The following is a 13,753-nucleotide window of genomic DNA, read 5'->3' on the forward strand; positions in this document are numbered from 1 at the left end:
GTGAAAACAGCTAGACCAACGAAGCCGTCAATAAAGGTCGTATGCAGGAACCCTAAATTACATGACGCACATTAAAACACGGTAGGTTCACAACATTAACATTTTAATAAATGGACTCGTTATACATAATAAGTTTATTTACATATGATAAGAACTACAAAAAATAATTTCACAATACAATTTGTACAATAATAAAATAGAAATATATTTTCTATGAGCCTTCTCGTATGTTTTCCATTTTATGCTATTTGAATTATTTTAAAATATGTAAATCTTCAAATAGCACGAAACTTTCTGATTTCAAATCATATCTAGTAGTCAGTTTAATAAACAAAACAAACACAATTAACAAATGAAAATCAAATAAAGAAAACATAGAGACCGCGTTGGTTTGAATTTTAATAATATTTATTTTAGGCTTATAATTTTTATTATGGCCTATAAGTGTAATAGTCATCAACACAATTATACCTACAGCGTGAAAAGTGGGCACTAAAATCTTAAAATTAAACCTACAAGAGAGACCAAAGTGCGATATTCCTAATGTTAAAGCATAAAGAGGTTCTTAAATTAACATTTCACTAAAACAGATATTTTCTCAAAACTGTCATGGCAACATGCAGCACTAAATCACGTACATCAGATATATTATAAATACCATACCTACCTGTATAGTTGTTGGTAACATTAAATAGTAGTAGTATAACAAAAAATTAAATAATCTCTGCTAATAAATGATTATGTAAAAATTTGATACATGAAACACAAGTAGGTAGATATATCATATATATAAAAAATATCTCTAGAATGCTTCACAATAAAAATGTGATTTTATTTTTACTATAATAATTTCCAAAGTATCTATATTATGCAGATCTTTCTGCAAGCGAGGCTAACTCGCCTTTTGTCGGTTGTTCATTTTTCCAATAATTTTCGATAATCAACAAAGATTTTCCTTTGGTTTCTGGCATCATGACAACTGCCACTATCAGTCCGTAGGCTATTATGCAACCGTACAGGCAATACGCACCAGATAAACCTATGGAGGAGAACAAATACGGCACTGTCTTCATTTTAATTGTGATATTAACAGCTAAGAATAATATACATATTGTACTCTCTATCGCCTTAAATCGTAAAGGGAAAATTTCACCGGCTAAAATATTCGATAGAGTTACTGCTCCAAAAACAGTAGTAAATGCGTGAAAGATGATAAGTACAAAACCTATTTTAGGGTTATTAAAAAATGCTACCTCTTTGCTCTTAAAGTAATAACTTCCAGCAATGAGAAAATAAGCAGCCACATTTAGACTAACAAATAATATAAGCATTGGACGTCGTCTAAATTTTGTATGAATGAAAACAGCACAAAATGCTAATGCTATCCTAACGCAGTCGACAGTAATTATAACGGAAGCTACATTAGTATCGCTTCCCATGACTTTTTGAAATATATCACTGGCGTATACATCTATCATGATGCCTCCACTCCACATATTTATTATATCCAGATGTAACATTACAAGCAATGGTTTAAAAAATTGAGGATCTTTCATAATAAGTATCATAGCACTGATTTTACTTGAAAGGTCTGTAGTCTTTGGACGAGTTGTTGTCTCTTTGCATAGTATTTCTGCTTTTATCATGCCTTCTAATTCTTCATTCTCATGTGAACCTCGGAGCCAGTGAAATACTTTCCTGCACTCATCAAATTTGCCTCTTGTAACAAGAAACATAGGTGATTCAGGAGATATATAAATTACAATCAAATCCACGATTGTTATTACCAAGCAAACGGCTGCTGTTGTACGCCAATGGAGAAAGGATCCTAATATATGGCTTATAAAACTTCCAATGAATATGGTTAACGACAATTTTGTTAAAAAGCCTCCTCGATATTTTGGAGAAGTATATTCACCAACCAAAACTGATCCAGATACGCTTGAAATACCTAGTGCTAAGCCCTGAGTAAATCTTCCAATTAAAATTGTTGTAATATTAGAAGCTAGTATTATACAAAGCCATCCCACAATCATTATCGAGGCACATAAGAGGTTAGCTTTTCTTCGCCCATATCTACTCAATATATGTGATGTCATTAAGGCGCCGAGAAATAAAGATATACCTTGGACAGATGCTGAAAGAAAAAGATAATCAGATGATTAAACAGGTGTACTAATATGTAATGTTTTACACTATTAAAACAATTAATATATACGATTCTAAAAATGGATCTACCAAAATTAATTAAATAAAGAAAAAATCTTTTTTTAGCAGTTTATCTGTTTGTTGCAATGCAATTTGTTAATGTGTTATTAAACACAAAAGTATAAAAATAATTACAGGTATGATATTCTTTACATTTTTGGAACAACGATATATTGTTCTTTCTTTAAAGTTTCCTACAGACAAAGTTAAATCTGTGAAAATCTGGATAAGATAAAGTCACGGTTTATTCTTCACATCTAAAAGTGAAATTTGTCCAATGAGTTTTGAGTAATTCTAATGTGCAAGTAGTATATTTAGTAATTCGACAAGCACTTGGCCGGTTTCAGAGGAAAATTCTGCGATACATCGAGCATTTGCAAAGTAACTACTTACCAATCCAAGATTCCTTATTCTCATTTTCATATATGGTAGTTTCATTGCGCAGTTGTGGTATCAGTATGCCAGTGTAGGACATGACTAAACTATGCTCCATCATACATATTGAAACACCAGTTGTTACCAGGCACTGAAAGTATACATGCTTAAATTTAAATAGTAATGATTATTTTCGAACTAATTTAATGTTATTAGCAGCTTTACAGCTTCACCGGGCTATAAAGGGCAAGTGCAGATAGCACTCTAAATCCGCGGAATTTATGGAGCGGCTGAAGACCAACTCCCGCCTGACTGATACAACTCTAGTCTAAGGCCACCGCTAGGAGTTCCAACCTCGGCGCAGGCCGTTGTAATTTCGAAGCCCTTTTGAACTGGACGTGGATTTTAGTTATTGCAATATATTTATAAGGTTTTTAGTTTTTGGTTCCTTTTGTATAATTAAATTATGAACATATAGTATCTAATATTTTTCATAAATACATAGTTATATGAATTACCTATAAGTATACAATTTCATTAATTAAAATCAATTATCTAAGAATTTCCTTCCTTTTAAAAAGAAGTATTCTTAGGAACTCTTTTTTCCACAAGGCCACAAGGCCCACAAGCATTCAAAATTGGTGAAATATTTGTTAAGTTTAGTCATAATAAATAAACATTAATAAAATCTTATATTTTCTCTTTACCCAAATAAAAGAAAAGTACGCACCTGTCTCAGAAATGGTTTGATATCGGCACTGAACTCCATTGTTTTTCTATAAAAATGATAAAAATGTATCCAACATCAACGCAGTCGCTAATGAAATGACGCACCTTGAAGTGTACTGAAAAACATTACCTACCTATATTATATAGAGATTCATCAAGTGTTTCACATTCGTAGCGGAGGTTCAATAGAGGACTTGAATATTTTAATATTTAATCAACTTCAATACAGGAGCTTTTTTGTATATATGAACTAATATTATAGAATACATTTGATGTCTGTTTGTATATTTGCAATACAAAGGTTGAAATAAAAATCGCTTAGAGTCAGTTAGTTCGATTATATTATTTGAGTGTATATATCCATTCAAATTATTACGGAAATCAATAGACTAAGTATTCCTATGTTGATTACATAGGTTACGATTTTTTTGACGAACGAAATCTAATAATTTATGATTATGATACCTATAACGATGCTTCCTTTCAGTTAATTTTTAATATTGAACCATTACATAAATGACATAGTAACCATTTAACCAATAACGTCTACTAAATAACCGTGCACTAAATATGCAAATCCTTTTTTCGCTACAATGAAATATATCGAGCGAAACAACTTATTTGAACAGTGGTGATGTTTTCCAAACCAACAATGCGTAGATGTACATATGGCCTTCTCTACAGCTGTGTGGTACTAGGTACTGTAGGTACCGGAAGGTGTTTTTCTGCCTTTCCGAAAAAATGCTACATACATATATGTATGTATACCTATACTTAACCACTAAATTCAGCTTGAAACTTTATAAAGTTACACCCTTCACTTTGTGTTACTGCGGAATTTTACACAGTCCTATTCATATATATGCGGGAAGAGGTTTTTAGTACCTACTGTGGCTTATGACCCCATAGCTATTTCCCCGTAGAAACCATCGTGATAATTTCCGTGTGAATATTTTCTTTTTTATTTTCTGAGCTACATATTCATGACTAAGTATAAATGTTCGAAAAGTAATAATATTAATATAAAAAAACTCATATGCATAAGTGCTTAGAATATGTTGAATATATTAATACATTTTAACGATTTGAGATTAAGTTTTATTGCGTGAGGACAACACGAACGGAAATAAGGATTCAAATCAAAATACAGAATTAATCACATCCAATTTATCGGGTCATCAGATTAATATAAGACCAACCTAAGATAGGGGCGGATCGTGAATTTGTGGGCCCTGGCCTAAATCTACTAAGGGATATACCTAATTATATTACTCAACTAAAAAAATACACCGACCAAAAACAAGCAACCAGAATTTTTTTTTCCCATATTCGTCCATCTCCTTTTCAGTGATGGAACAGGCAAAGATCCTTGGGCCGTACAGCCTGCAACCAGAAATATTGCACTTGCATGGGTTGATTGCATTGATTTTAGGGTTACCAACCTTATGATAGGTTTTTTAACATTGTAAATATTTTTTTATATTCTAAATATCGTTTTAGTGGGGACTGGGGGCCCTTTGTATCTTCGGGGCCCTGGGCTGCAGCCCAAGAAACCCTTAGGAAGATCCGCCCCTGAACCTATGGTCTAATAAAACCTTCATCCATTAAATTCATAAGAAAATCTCAGAAAACAAAAGTACCTTACTACATTATTATCTAGTCAATTTGTTATTTGGGTGATGAACTAGCAAACTGATATCGTACCATAAAGTAATATTCGATTCATAATTGATATTTGAATACATCCTTTATAGATAAATTGAAGTTTTTGTCAAACGTCTGGAATAACTGATAGTGATACTGACAGAAACGTCAAACTGTCAGTTACCGAAATATTGACAACATTGTATCCTTTGATTGTATCACAGTGTTATTCTGTCGTTTTTCAGTTTCAGTCAAACTCAGTCAGTCAATCAAAAATCACAGAAGTGAACTTACATTTCATGAACGACATTCATATTTAGTAAAAATAATTTTCAGGACATAAAATGGTTTTTATCGAATTTATATGAACTAATAATGGATGAACACGAGTTCTTCAAAGAGACAGTGCAACATTTGGCGCGTTGTTTATCGAACATAAACCCAACGCCATGGGAAAAGGTTTGTTTCAAAATTACTTGTTTTGTAATCTATTACGAAAGGATTCCTATTAATGTAGTGTTATTAAATTAGTGGAAACTTGTAAAGATTATCTTTGTACATTATTCATTCTGAATTATTTTTATTAAGGGATCATAAAGGTTTCGTGTTGTGTTTTTACAAACCATGATCTCATCACTGTTTTGACGTCAATTTTATTGATATCTTTGTGATAATGACCCTCCTATACTAATAGCATTCATTAAAAAGAAATATATGAAGTCATAATCACTAATATGCATTTAAGGTAGTTTTGAGGAATTGAAAATTTTATAGGCAGCTGAGAATTACAAAGGCTAGTTAGTGTTTTAATCTCTCAGATTGCAGAATTATTTTAAATTTGATATTACATGGTATGTTACAGGTTGTTATAGAGTCTAATGATAGATACATATAAATATTTAATGTGTTAAATATTTAAGATATATATATATTGTTAGGAATATCCTCTAAATTTAATTAAATAAAAGAAACATATAACAAATCGTATAATTAATTTTAACAAAATCAGTAAAAGAACTTATAAAGCAAACACGGTATGATACGGAGATTCGTTCGAGAGCACATCTGTCGTTCTGGGTTTCGCAGCCTTTTATAGACGCGCCGCACGACGGTGGCGCCACCACAGGAAGTTACACCTAACAATATAATATAATAAATATAGAAATATTTAAATTTATATAAATTCTGAGCTAATTATACTATAGTTCGACAAGCATGGCTCTCAGAGTTGCAATAAAACTTTTATTCAGCTATAAGCCTGTAAACATATAAACCAACTACTGGGGACGTAAAAGTTTTTTGTGAATCTAACCGAGAATTTAACCCTGGACCTAATTTGTGCACTATTGGATCAGTATATACTTAAAATGTGGCTATTATATTTAGAAGACCATTTTTTTATTTTATTCTATGAAAGTTCAATGTTTACTGAGCTATTATGGAAAGAAAAGATATGTGTTTGATTGATTTGTGTAAAAAATTCAGTTGGATTTCTTGACAGTTTTTCTCAATTTAACCTGCAGGTTGAACCTGTTGTATACCTGTTGGCAAATTGACCTGGCTGGTAGGGAGAAAACATTAGTTCAATAAAAGTTTGACATGTATAATTGACAAAATGTCCCATCATCCCATGATTATACTTATTTGAAATATCAATTCAAGATATGTATTGTACTGGTAAAAAAAATACCTTCAATAGAGCAAGAATTAATTGGAGAGCAATGTAAATCAGAGAAATTGGACCAAGAATTATGCTGAGAGCCATGTAAATCAAAAGAAAAATATGTCATGTTGATTTCAAGTATACATAGTTGAATGTGGACATGTCAATTGTTGTTAGAGCCTCTGAGTAGTAACAATAGACCCAGTAATCATTATGGTCAACAGCCATGATTGTATATTTTATTATCCATACATAATTTATAAATTGTACAGGTCAACACCTTGTTTATGCTGTGCCCGCAAGCCAGCTCATCACTGGTAGTGACATCTCGGAGTCAGGAGGCATGCATAGCTCTTGGCCTCTACTTCCTACACAGCGGACAGCAGCATCAAGACAAACTGCTCCCGTACTTTTTGAAGGTTCTAAAGTGTCTCAATAATGCACAGTTTGAAGAGCCTCAGTGTAGAGTTAAAAATATTGATCGTAAGTAGTTCTTTTCTTAATTATCCATACAATTATTGTGCTATAACTTAAAATTTTGTAATTTTTTAAAAAAAGAAAGGAGGTTAGAATTTAATCTATACTATAAATAAATCTATAGCCAATACGAATGAGATTCAATGAAAAATGGTACAATATTAGTGTATTTTGACCGTACTTCTCTCCATACCCTTTCTCACTTGTGTGCAAACAAGTCAGCTGATAGGTAAAAAGAGAAATTCAGTGGCAGTAAAAAAGATAGGTAGATTAAAATTAAAGTGACATATTATGTATGTATGTTTATTGACTCTAATTATTAGTAATAGTATTAGTTAATTGTTAAATCTTCTTTCCAAATTAAAATGTCAAAATGTTGTCCTGTGTTTCCATAAAGTATGCTGATGTTTATTTCTGCAAAAGATATTTACATTTATCAAAAATTACATACTTAAACCATCTTATTTATAATATATAAACTAAATTTAGACCCATATCATGCCTGGTACTTAGTTTTAAGTAGTGCAGTCTTTTCTTACTCTCAAATAGATAAAATAGTGATAATAAGTAAGTGATATAGCAATAACTCATTAATTGATAATTCAAAATATTATTACAACACCAACAAATTGTTATTGTCACAAGGCACTGAATAGTTGACATATTGTTACTTGCCTTTGCCCATCTGTCAAATTTATACAATTTTCTTAAAATTTGCATAATATAACATATACATTCAATATATCAGAATTAATATCATGTCTGTATATATAATAAAATCGTAATAATCTAATGTCAGTACTTTAGACATTCTGATAACATGCTAATATGGGTAGTCTTAGTTCAACAGAATTCAATACAAGAGTTTTGTAATATTTTATTCATTTACATATGTATGTACATATATGCGAAAATTACTTCATACAACTTCATCCAGTTTTTATCAATATACAGCTAGGGTACAGAATAAAATTATATTACGTACAAAACCAGGGTAGATGGCTAGTTTCTATTTTTTTATACTTCTTGGTATAGAAATATTTTCGAACTGTCAATGTGAAAAAATCAGTCATAGGAGCCGGAGATAAATTTATATTTTAATCACTCATACCATACCATATTTCCGATTACTTGCCGGCCCCAGCACCACCTGTACCCTGCCCGGCGGCCTGACCTCCAGCCTGTCCACCAGCACTGGCTCCTAGACTGAATCCGGCTGTAAATTTGTAGAGTAGTTTTGAAATTAAATGAAATGAAATGGTATTCATTATTAAATTATTAATTCAATATTAAAAAATTACATAAAGACAGTCTATAGTGTATCTTATGCTTGAAATCCATCCAGATTTCAAGACCCAATATTGTGAATACCTCCAAAACTGCCACCGGCATTTCCGCCAACGCTACCAGCTCCGGCACCTGCAGAAAATGAACACATTTATAGAAAAAATACTCATTAGTACCTAGTTATAGTTGCCAATGTCTTTGACTACTCCACATATACTCCGTATTAATTAATTTTCGTCTTAGATATCTAATTCTGTAGTCAGTAGGAATAAATTTTTATTTTTTTGGTATTAAGATGAAAAGGATTACGCGTACACATTCATGTGAAAATATATTCCGATAAATATATTAAATTAAATTAATTCATTAAATGTTCTCAGTTATCTTTGGCATCCTTCTATCTATGCATCAGATAGGTTTAGTGTTAAACGTAAGAAGTTAAGCGGACAATTGAAAATAGTTATTAACACCTTAATTCAATCGTATAAAAAGTTCATATTTGTTTCAGATTTTCAATTTGTTTCTATGTGAATATTACTAATTTTCATGAGTATTTTTACTTGGTTTTGGCTTGTAGAAACTTTATGATTTACCCTTTGTTCTAAATCATTAGGGATCAATTTAAATTAGTATACATAAATAATATATATAACTTACCCGATTCTCCTGCAGATTGCTGGTGGGTCTGTAAATACAATATGTTATGATAAATCGATCAGGGCCCTTATAAATGTGCACTTCTTATTGAGTAATATTACATAAGATAAGTATGATTACATTATATTATATATTATAAAGAGCAGAATATAGAATCTCCATTTCTTAAAATTTTATGGTCTGTGACCAAGGTAATTTCAATGCGACTTCGTGGTTATTTCTTTTTTATTATTCCAATAGATATACGATTGGAATAATACAAACTCAATATTATGCGTAATATTTACCACAATATAGTAGTGAAAAAGCACTATCCACATTAGTTAAATCGTTTTGATATTAGCGCCCACAAACGCTTAGACAATCAACAATTTTCTATTCTATTATGTTGAAAAGCCTCCCATTAATAGTTTTACTCCGATACAGCGATCAGTAATTTTTTATTATATGTATAGATAACAACCATAATGCTCGAAATAGCTTACACTTAAATAAATATTTAAAAGTAACCAACGAGTACTCACAGAAGTGGCCAGCATCACTACTGCGATCAGGATCAGGAAGCTTTTCACCATTTTGTATGTTTATTGAATACTTATCTCAAATGATATGAAGTGTATGCAGCATTCCGCCCTTTTATACCATATTTTATATAGAGCCTGCCGTTTAAAAATAAACGCGACATTTTTAACAGCTGTAATGATAATCGTTAAATAATCATCTAAAATTGAACTGTTTGTCAAATGACCGTGTTTGTTGGTGCTACTACGAAATAGTAAAATGTCTAAAAATAACTACATTGTTTACTGTACCGTGAATTAGGTACGTTTAGAGATGCTTTGTAAAGTGTAGTTTTAATTTTTTTGCCATAGGTTACTACTCTTTCTTCCAGTGATACATATTAATGAAGATGACGAACATTCCCAAAGACCTGTAATAGAAAATAGAAAATAAAATCCTCATAGACATTTATGATTGTGTGACTCAATTTTTTATTTTATTAAAATGGCAAACAAGTCATGGGTTTTTCATGGATTCTTTTTTTTTATAACATTAAATAAAAAAAAGAAGCCAGTACAAACAAGGTAATGGCCAACTTAATTATAAGTCGGTAGTGCTGTTCATGTACCTATATATGTACTTAATCATCGTCTATATACATGAACAGAACTACGGACTTCATGCGATGTCTACGATATCACCCACGTGTTACCCCAGAGGACTAAGAAGTTATGCCTCTGTCATACATCCATCCATCCATCCATCCTGTAATTATATTGCCTCTCACCCTCCAACCCTTTAAATACGTCTTTATGGACGGAGCACTGTTCTTAACCTGTGGTCCGCGGACTACAGCTGGTCCACGGAAGCGTCTGAAACGGTTCGTGAGATCATTCTTAATATAGGCTTTGACTAGGTTTATGAGCGATTTGTATATAGAGCAAAATTTCTTTTGTAATATAGAAAGACCAATGATTTAGTCACGTGTACTGCATGTAACCCTAAAACAGTTTTTTTTTTTTAAACAATCAATAATTAAACAAAACCTGGACTATAACAAATAGTGAACTTTGAATAGTTAAAGAATACTTTAAAATAAGAATTCATATAATTGTATATGCAGTGTAAGGATTCATAATGTGTATTGTTACATTATGAATTCTTACATTGCACAATGTAATGAAAACTGTGAAATTAGTAGTAGTGTAAGATTTATATAATTGTATATGCATATTGATAAATCTAATCCTCCAAATAAAGATGGGTGACACTGCATGTTGTCAACTCACCCGGCCGGCCAGCGGTGGTTCTGGGCCAGACGGATAAGGTCTGCCTCGGTGTCACTGTTAGGCAAATTGTAACATCTCGGCTGGAGTTGTACAAAAATGGAAATTAAATAAATATTATAATATTAAAGTAAATTAAAAAAGGCACGGACGAATATGTCTGTGGAAAAATGTATTTAAATATAAAAAAAAAAAAAACCCTAAAACAGTTGCTGGTCAATGTCGAGATTATTTTTTCCAATCACCCATCAATGATTAAGAACCACAGTTTTAGAAAGAATAGTTCGTTTTTCACAAACTCGCTTTTACCTTGGTTTACCTACAATGATTAGCCCTGTACAGCAAAGCATATACCTAAAAATTATCTGGTCAATGATGACGTGATCCATAATATTCTGATCACGTTTTTAGTATCTTCCGATATTAACTCCAACAATGATTCAACATGTTATTGACTGACGTAATTTCTAATATAACATTTATATTCTTGTACTCTATAAAAGTAGAAGGTACTAAAAATATTTTAATACGCTCTACCAAATTGATACTATTTAAAGTTTATAATTATAACTAGCTGTGCCCGGTTATTCGTCCGCAGGAATAGACGACAAATGACAATTTTCCATACAAACTTTACAAACAACTGTATACAAACAGTTATTTTATTTTACCCCTTTAAGGATTTTTTTAACAAAATTCAAATGTTATATATGTATATATATATTTAATCAACAGCCTAAAAATACTAGCTTTAAATATGACGATACTTCCATAAAACCATTTCATCTCCCCTTTTGACCCCTTGTAACCTATTTTTAGATTAAAAGCTTATCCTTTCTCAGGGTCTAGACAGCGTGACAGACAGACATAGTTACTTTCATATTTATAATATTATTAGTAAGGATTTGTAAGGCTCACATATTATTCCTACAAAGTATATTGAACCCTATTTATATGTAAATGGTAGTACAATTATTATGACCAGTTTGACAAATCTAGATATTATGTAAACTGCAATAATGCAAATTCTAATTTAGATATATAATTTCAGCTTAAATTATATCTAACGATAAGAATCGTTATAATTTTGGCAAAAATTATAATGATTAGCGTTATTATAATGTTTACTACATTGATGTTGTGAATTTGTTGCCTTGTTATATATTTTTTTATTGGGGGTTTTGGGCTATTATTAGGTGCTGTGACCTGTACAGATCTATTGTGCTCGCCTTTCTTCAAAGTTACCTAGACCCGTCAGGGACAAGAATTGGAGGATATTCTTAGGAGCCTCAGTTTTTATCTCAGGATATTTTGTATTTGTTGTTATATTAAACTAGTTGTTTCATGTGGCTGTCCCCTCTGGCAACTCTTTATTTTCTTTAATTATTGATCAGTGTTTTTGTAGATTTTGATAAGGTAAATAATTTTTAATAGACTGGAGGTTCAGTATGGAAACCTACACTAAAACAAACATTTACTGCTTTTGATTGTTTGTTATTGATTATATTTTATAACCTAACTACTCGGGCCGAAGCTGGAAGCTGAAGCCGGGGCTTCGCATGGGTGTACATGTATTATACCTACATATAAACCTTTGCTCTTGAATCATTTATTCTATCTATTACTAAAATTGATTTTAAATCCGTTGCGTAGCTTATTTAAAAGATCTAAGCGTATAGACAGTGGTAGCGTTTTCATTTCATACTATGTAAAGATGCTGCTTTTCGTTTAGATTATACAAGATGTGAGTGAGTTTATGTTATTTAATTATTTTATAGTAGCTGCACCCGCGTCTTCGTCCGCGTGGAATTTAACTTTATTTTTATAAAATAAAAGTAGCCTAAGTTACTCCTTATTACAACAGCTAACTGCCAAAAAAAGTCCCGACAAAATCGGTCCAGCCATTTCAGAGATTAGCCGGAACAAACAGACAGACAGACAAAAATTGTGAAAAATGTTATTTTGGTGTATGTGCCGTATTTATATTCATATGCATGTAGTAAAAAACGTTTATTTCAATATTACAAACAGACACTCCAATTTTTTTTATATGTATAGATTTGACGATAGAAATAATCTTCAAAACTACTTGCATCTATGTAAACAATTCTGTCACTACCGTGTGCTGTTAGTATTCGGAATACAGACATTGCTATTCCTAATTTCTGAATTTCCATGGTACACCTAAAATTAGACTTTATTATCAAAACAAACGTCTAGTTTGGGTTGGTAGTTATTTTTAATAGCTATTAGTATATTGCTGAGGTAATATAGCTAAACATTGATCCAATAATAACAATAATTTTAGCAAAAAAACCGACAACGAAATCTTGAAAACAAATGGGAGCAATCTGAAAGTATGTCAATCTGAAATTTAAAAAGATTCTTTATTTCGGTGTATAATGACGGAGACGGAGTAACAAATATTAAAAAAAGGAATGCGTGTTAGAACATTTTCCTCTCACAACACTATAGAGGACTCCCCCGCTCTCCTCTGTCGATGTTTTCTTTCCGCTGCCACCAGCACTCCACCCGACGGGAACGCTTTTTCGCGATCGAAAAATCCTAGTACATACATAGTAGTATATATCGAAGTTTTATTTCTCTACAGAATGGAGAACCCCAAAAATGGAGAATATTGATAGTATTGGTAATGCGGTTTGACTATAACTTATTTAAAATAATAATATTTCTTTTTATAAATATAGTTTAAAAAACTGTTTCGTCTTCATTATATATACAATTATTATTATTGTTAGTTAGTGTAATTATTAATTATTGTCATTATATATTCACTCGAAGGTCAAGCGGTGACAAATTGATATGTCAAGGTCGCTTGTTACGTTGTACAAAGGATAATTACCATAATATTACTGTATAATCATTGCAATCGGAAAATATATAGAAAACACAATAGTTTTCTGCT

The 13,753-nt window shown here is 31.5% G+C and overlaps 2 protein-coding genes and 1 long non-coding RNA gene across 4 annotated transcripts in view; 1 reads left to right on the forward strand and 2 right to left on the reverse strand.

The window, feature by feature from the left end:
- Nucleotides 1–713: 713 nt before the first annotated feature.
- On the reverse strand, nt 714–4,156 carry LOC131846184 (facilitated trehalose transporter Tret1-like). Of its 2 annotated transcripts, XM_059195437.1 has the most exons (4): nt 3,447–4,156; nt 3,314–3,359; nt 2,602–2,734; nt 714–2,137 (listed from the first exon to the last, which is right to left on the reverse strand). In XM_059195437.1, exons 2-4 carry the CDS (start codon nt 3,350–3,352, stop codon nt 867–869), a joined length of 1,443 nt encoding a protein of 480 aa, XP_059051420.1. In that variant the 5' UTR covers nt 3,353–3,359; nt 3,447–4,156; the 3' UTR covers nt 714–866. The 2 variants fall into 2 exon arrangements, with proteins under 2 accessions (XP_059051420.1, XP_059051413.1); XM_059195430.1 differs by having other exon boundaries at nt 3,314–4,156.
- A 1,102-nt stretch (nt 4,157–5,258) lies between these two features.
- Nucleotides 5,259–13,753, forward strand: part of LOC131844147 (phosphatidylinositol 4-kinase alpha) — a 41,077-nt gene continuing 32,582 nt past the window's right edge. The window contains exons 1-2 of the mRNA XM_059192950.1: nt 5,259–5,415; nt 6,892–7,102. Coding sequence (XP_059048933.1) covers nt 5,332–5,415; nt 6,892–7,102 — 295 coding nt within the window. The 5' untranslated portion in view covers nt 5,259–5,331. The remainder of the gene's footprint in view (nt 5,416–6,891; nt 7,103–13,753) is intronic.
- LOC131844656 (uncharacterized) lies at nt 8,468–9,638 on the reverse strand. The gene is made up of 3 exons (XR_009357601.1): nt 9,565–9,638; nt 9,041–9,068; nt 8,468–8,515 (listed from the first exon to the last, which is right to left on the reverse strand). It is a non-coding gene; the product is annotated as an uncharacterized LOC131844656 (long non-coding RNA).

Source organism: Achroia grisella, unplaced genomic scaffold, assembly GCF_030625045.1.
Source record: "Achroia grisella isolate CSIRO2021 unplaced genomic scaffold, CSIRO_AGI_Agris_v1 utg109, whole genome shotgun sequence".
NCBI lineage: Eukaryota > Metazoa > Arthropoda > Insecta > Lepidoptera > Pyralidae > Achroia > Achroia grisella.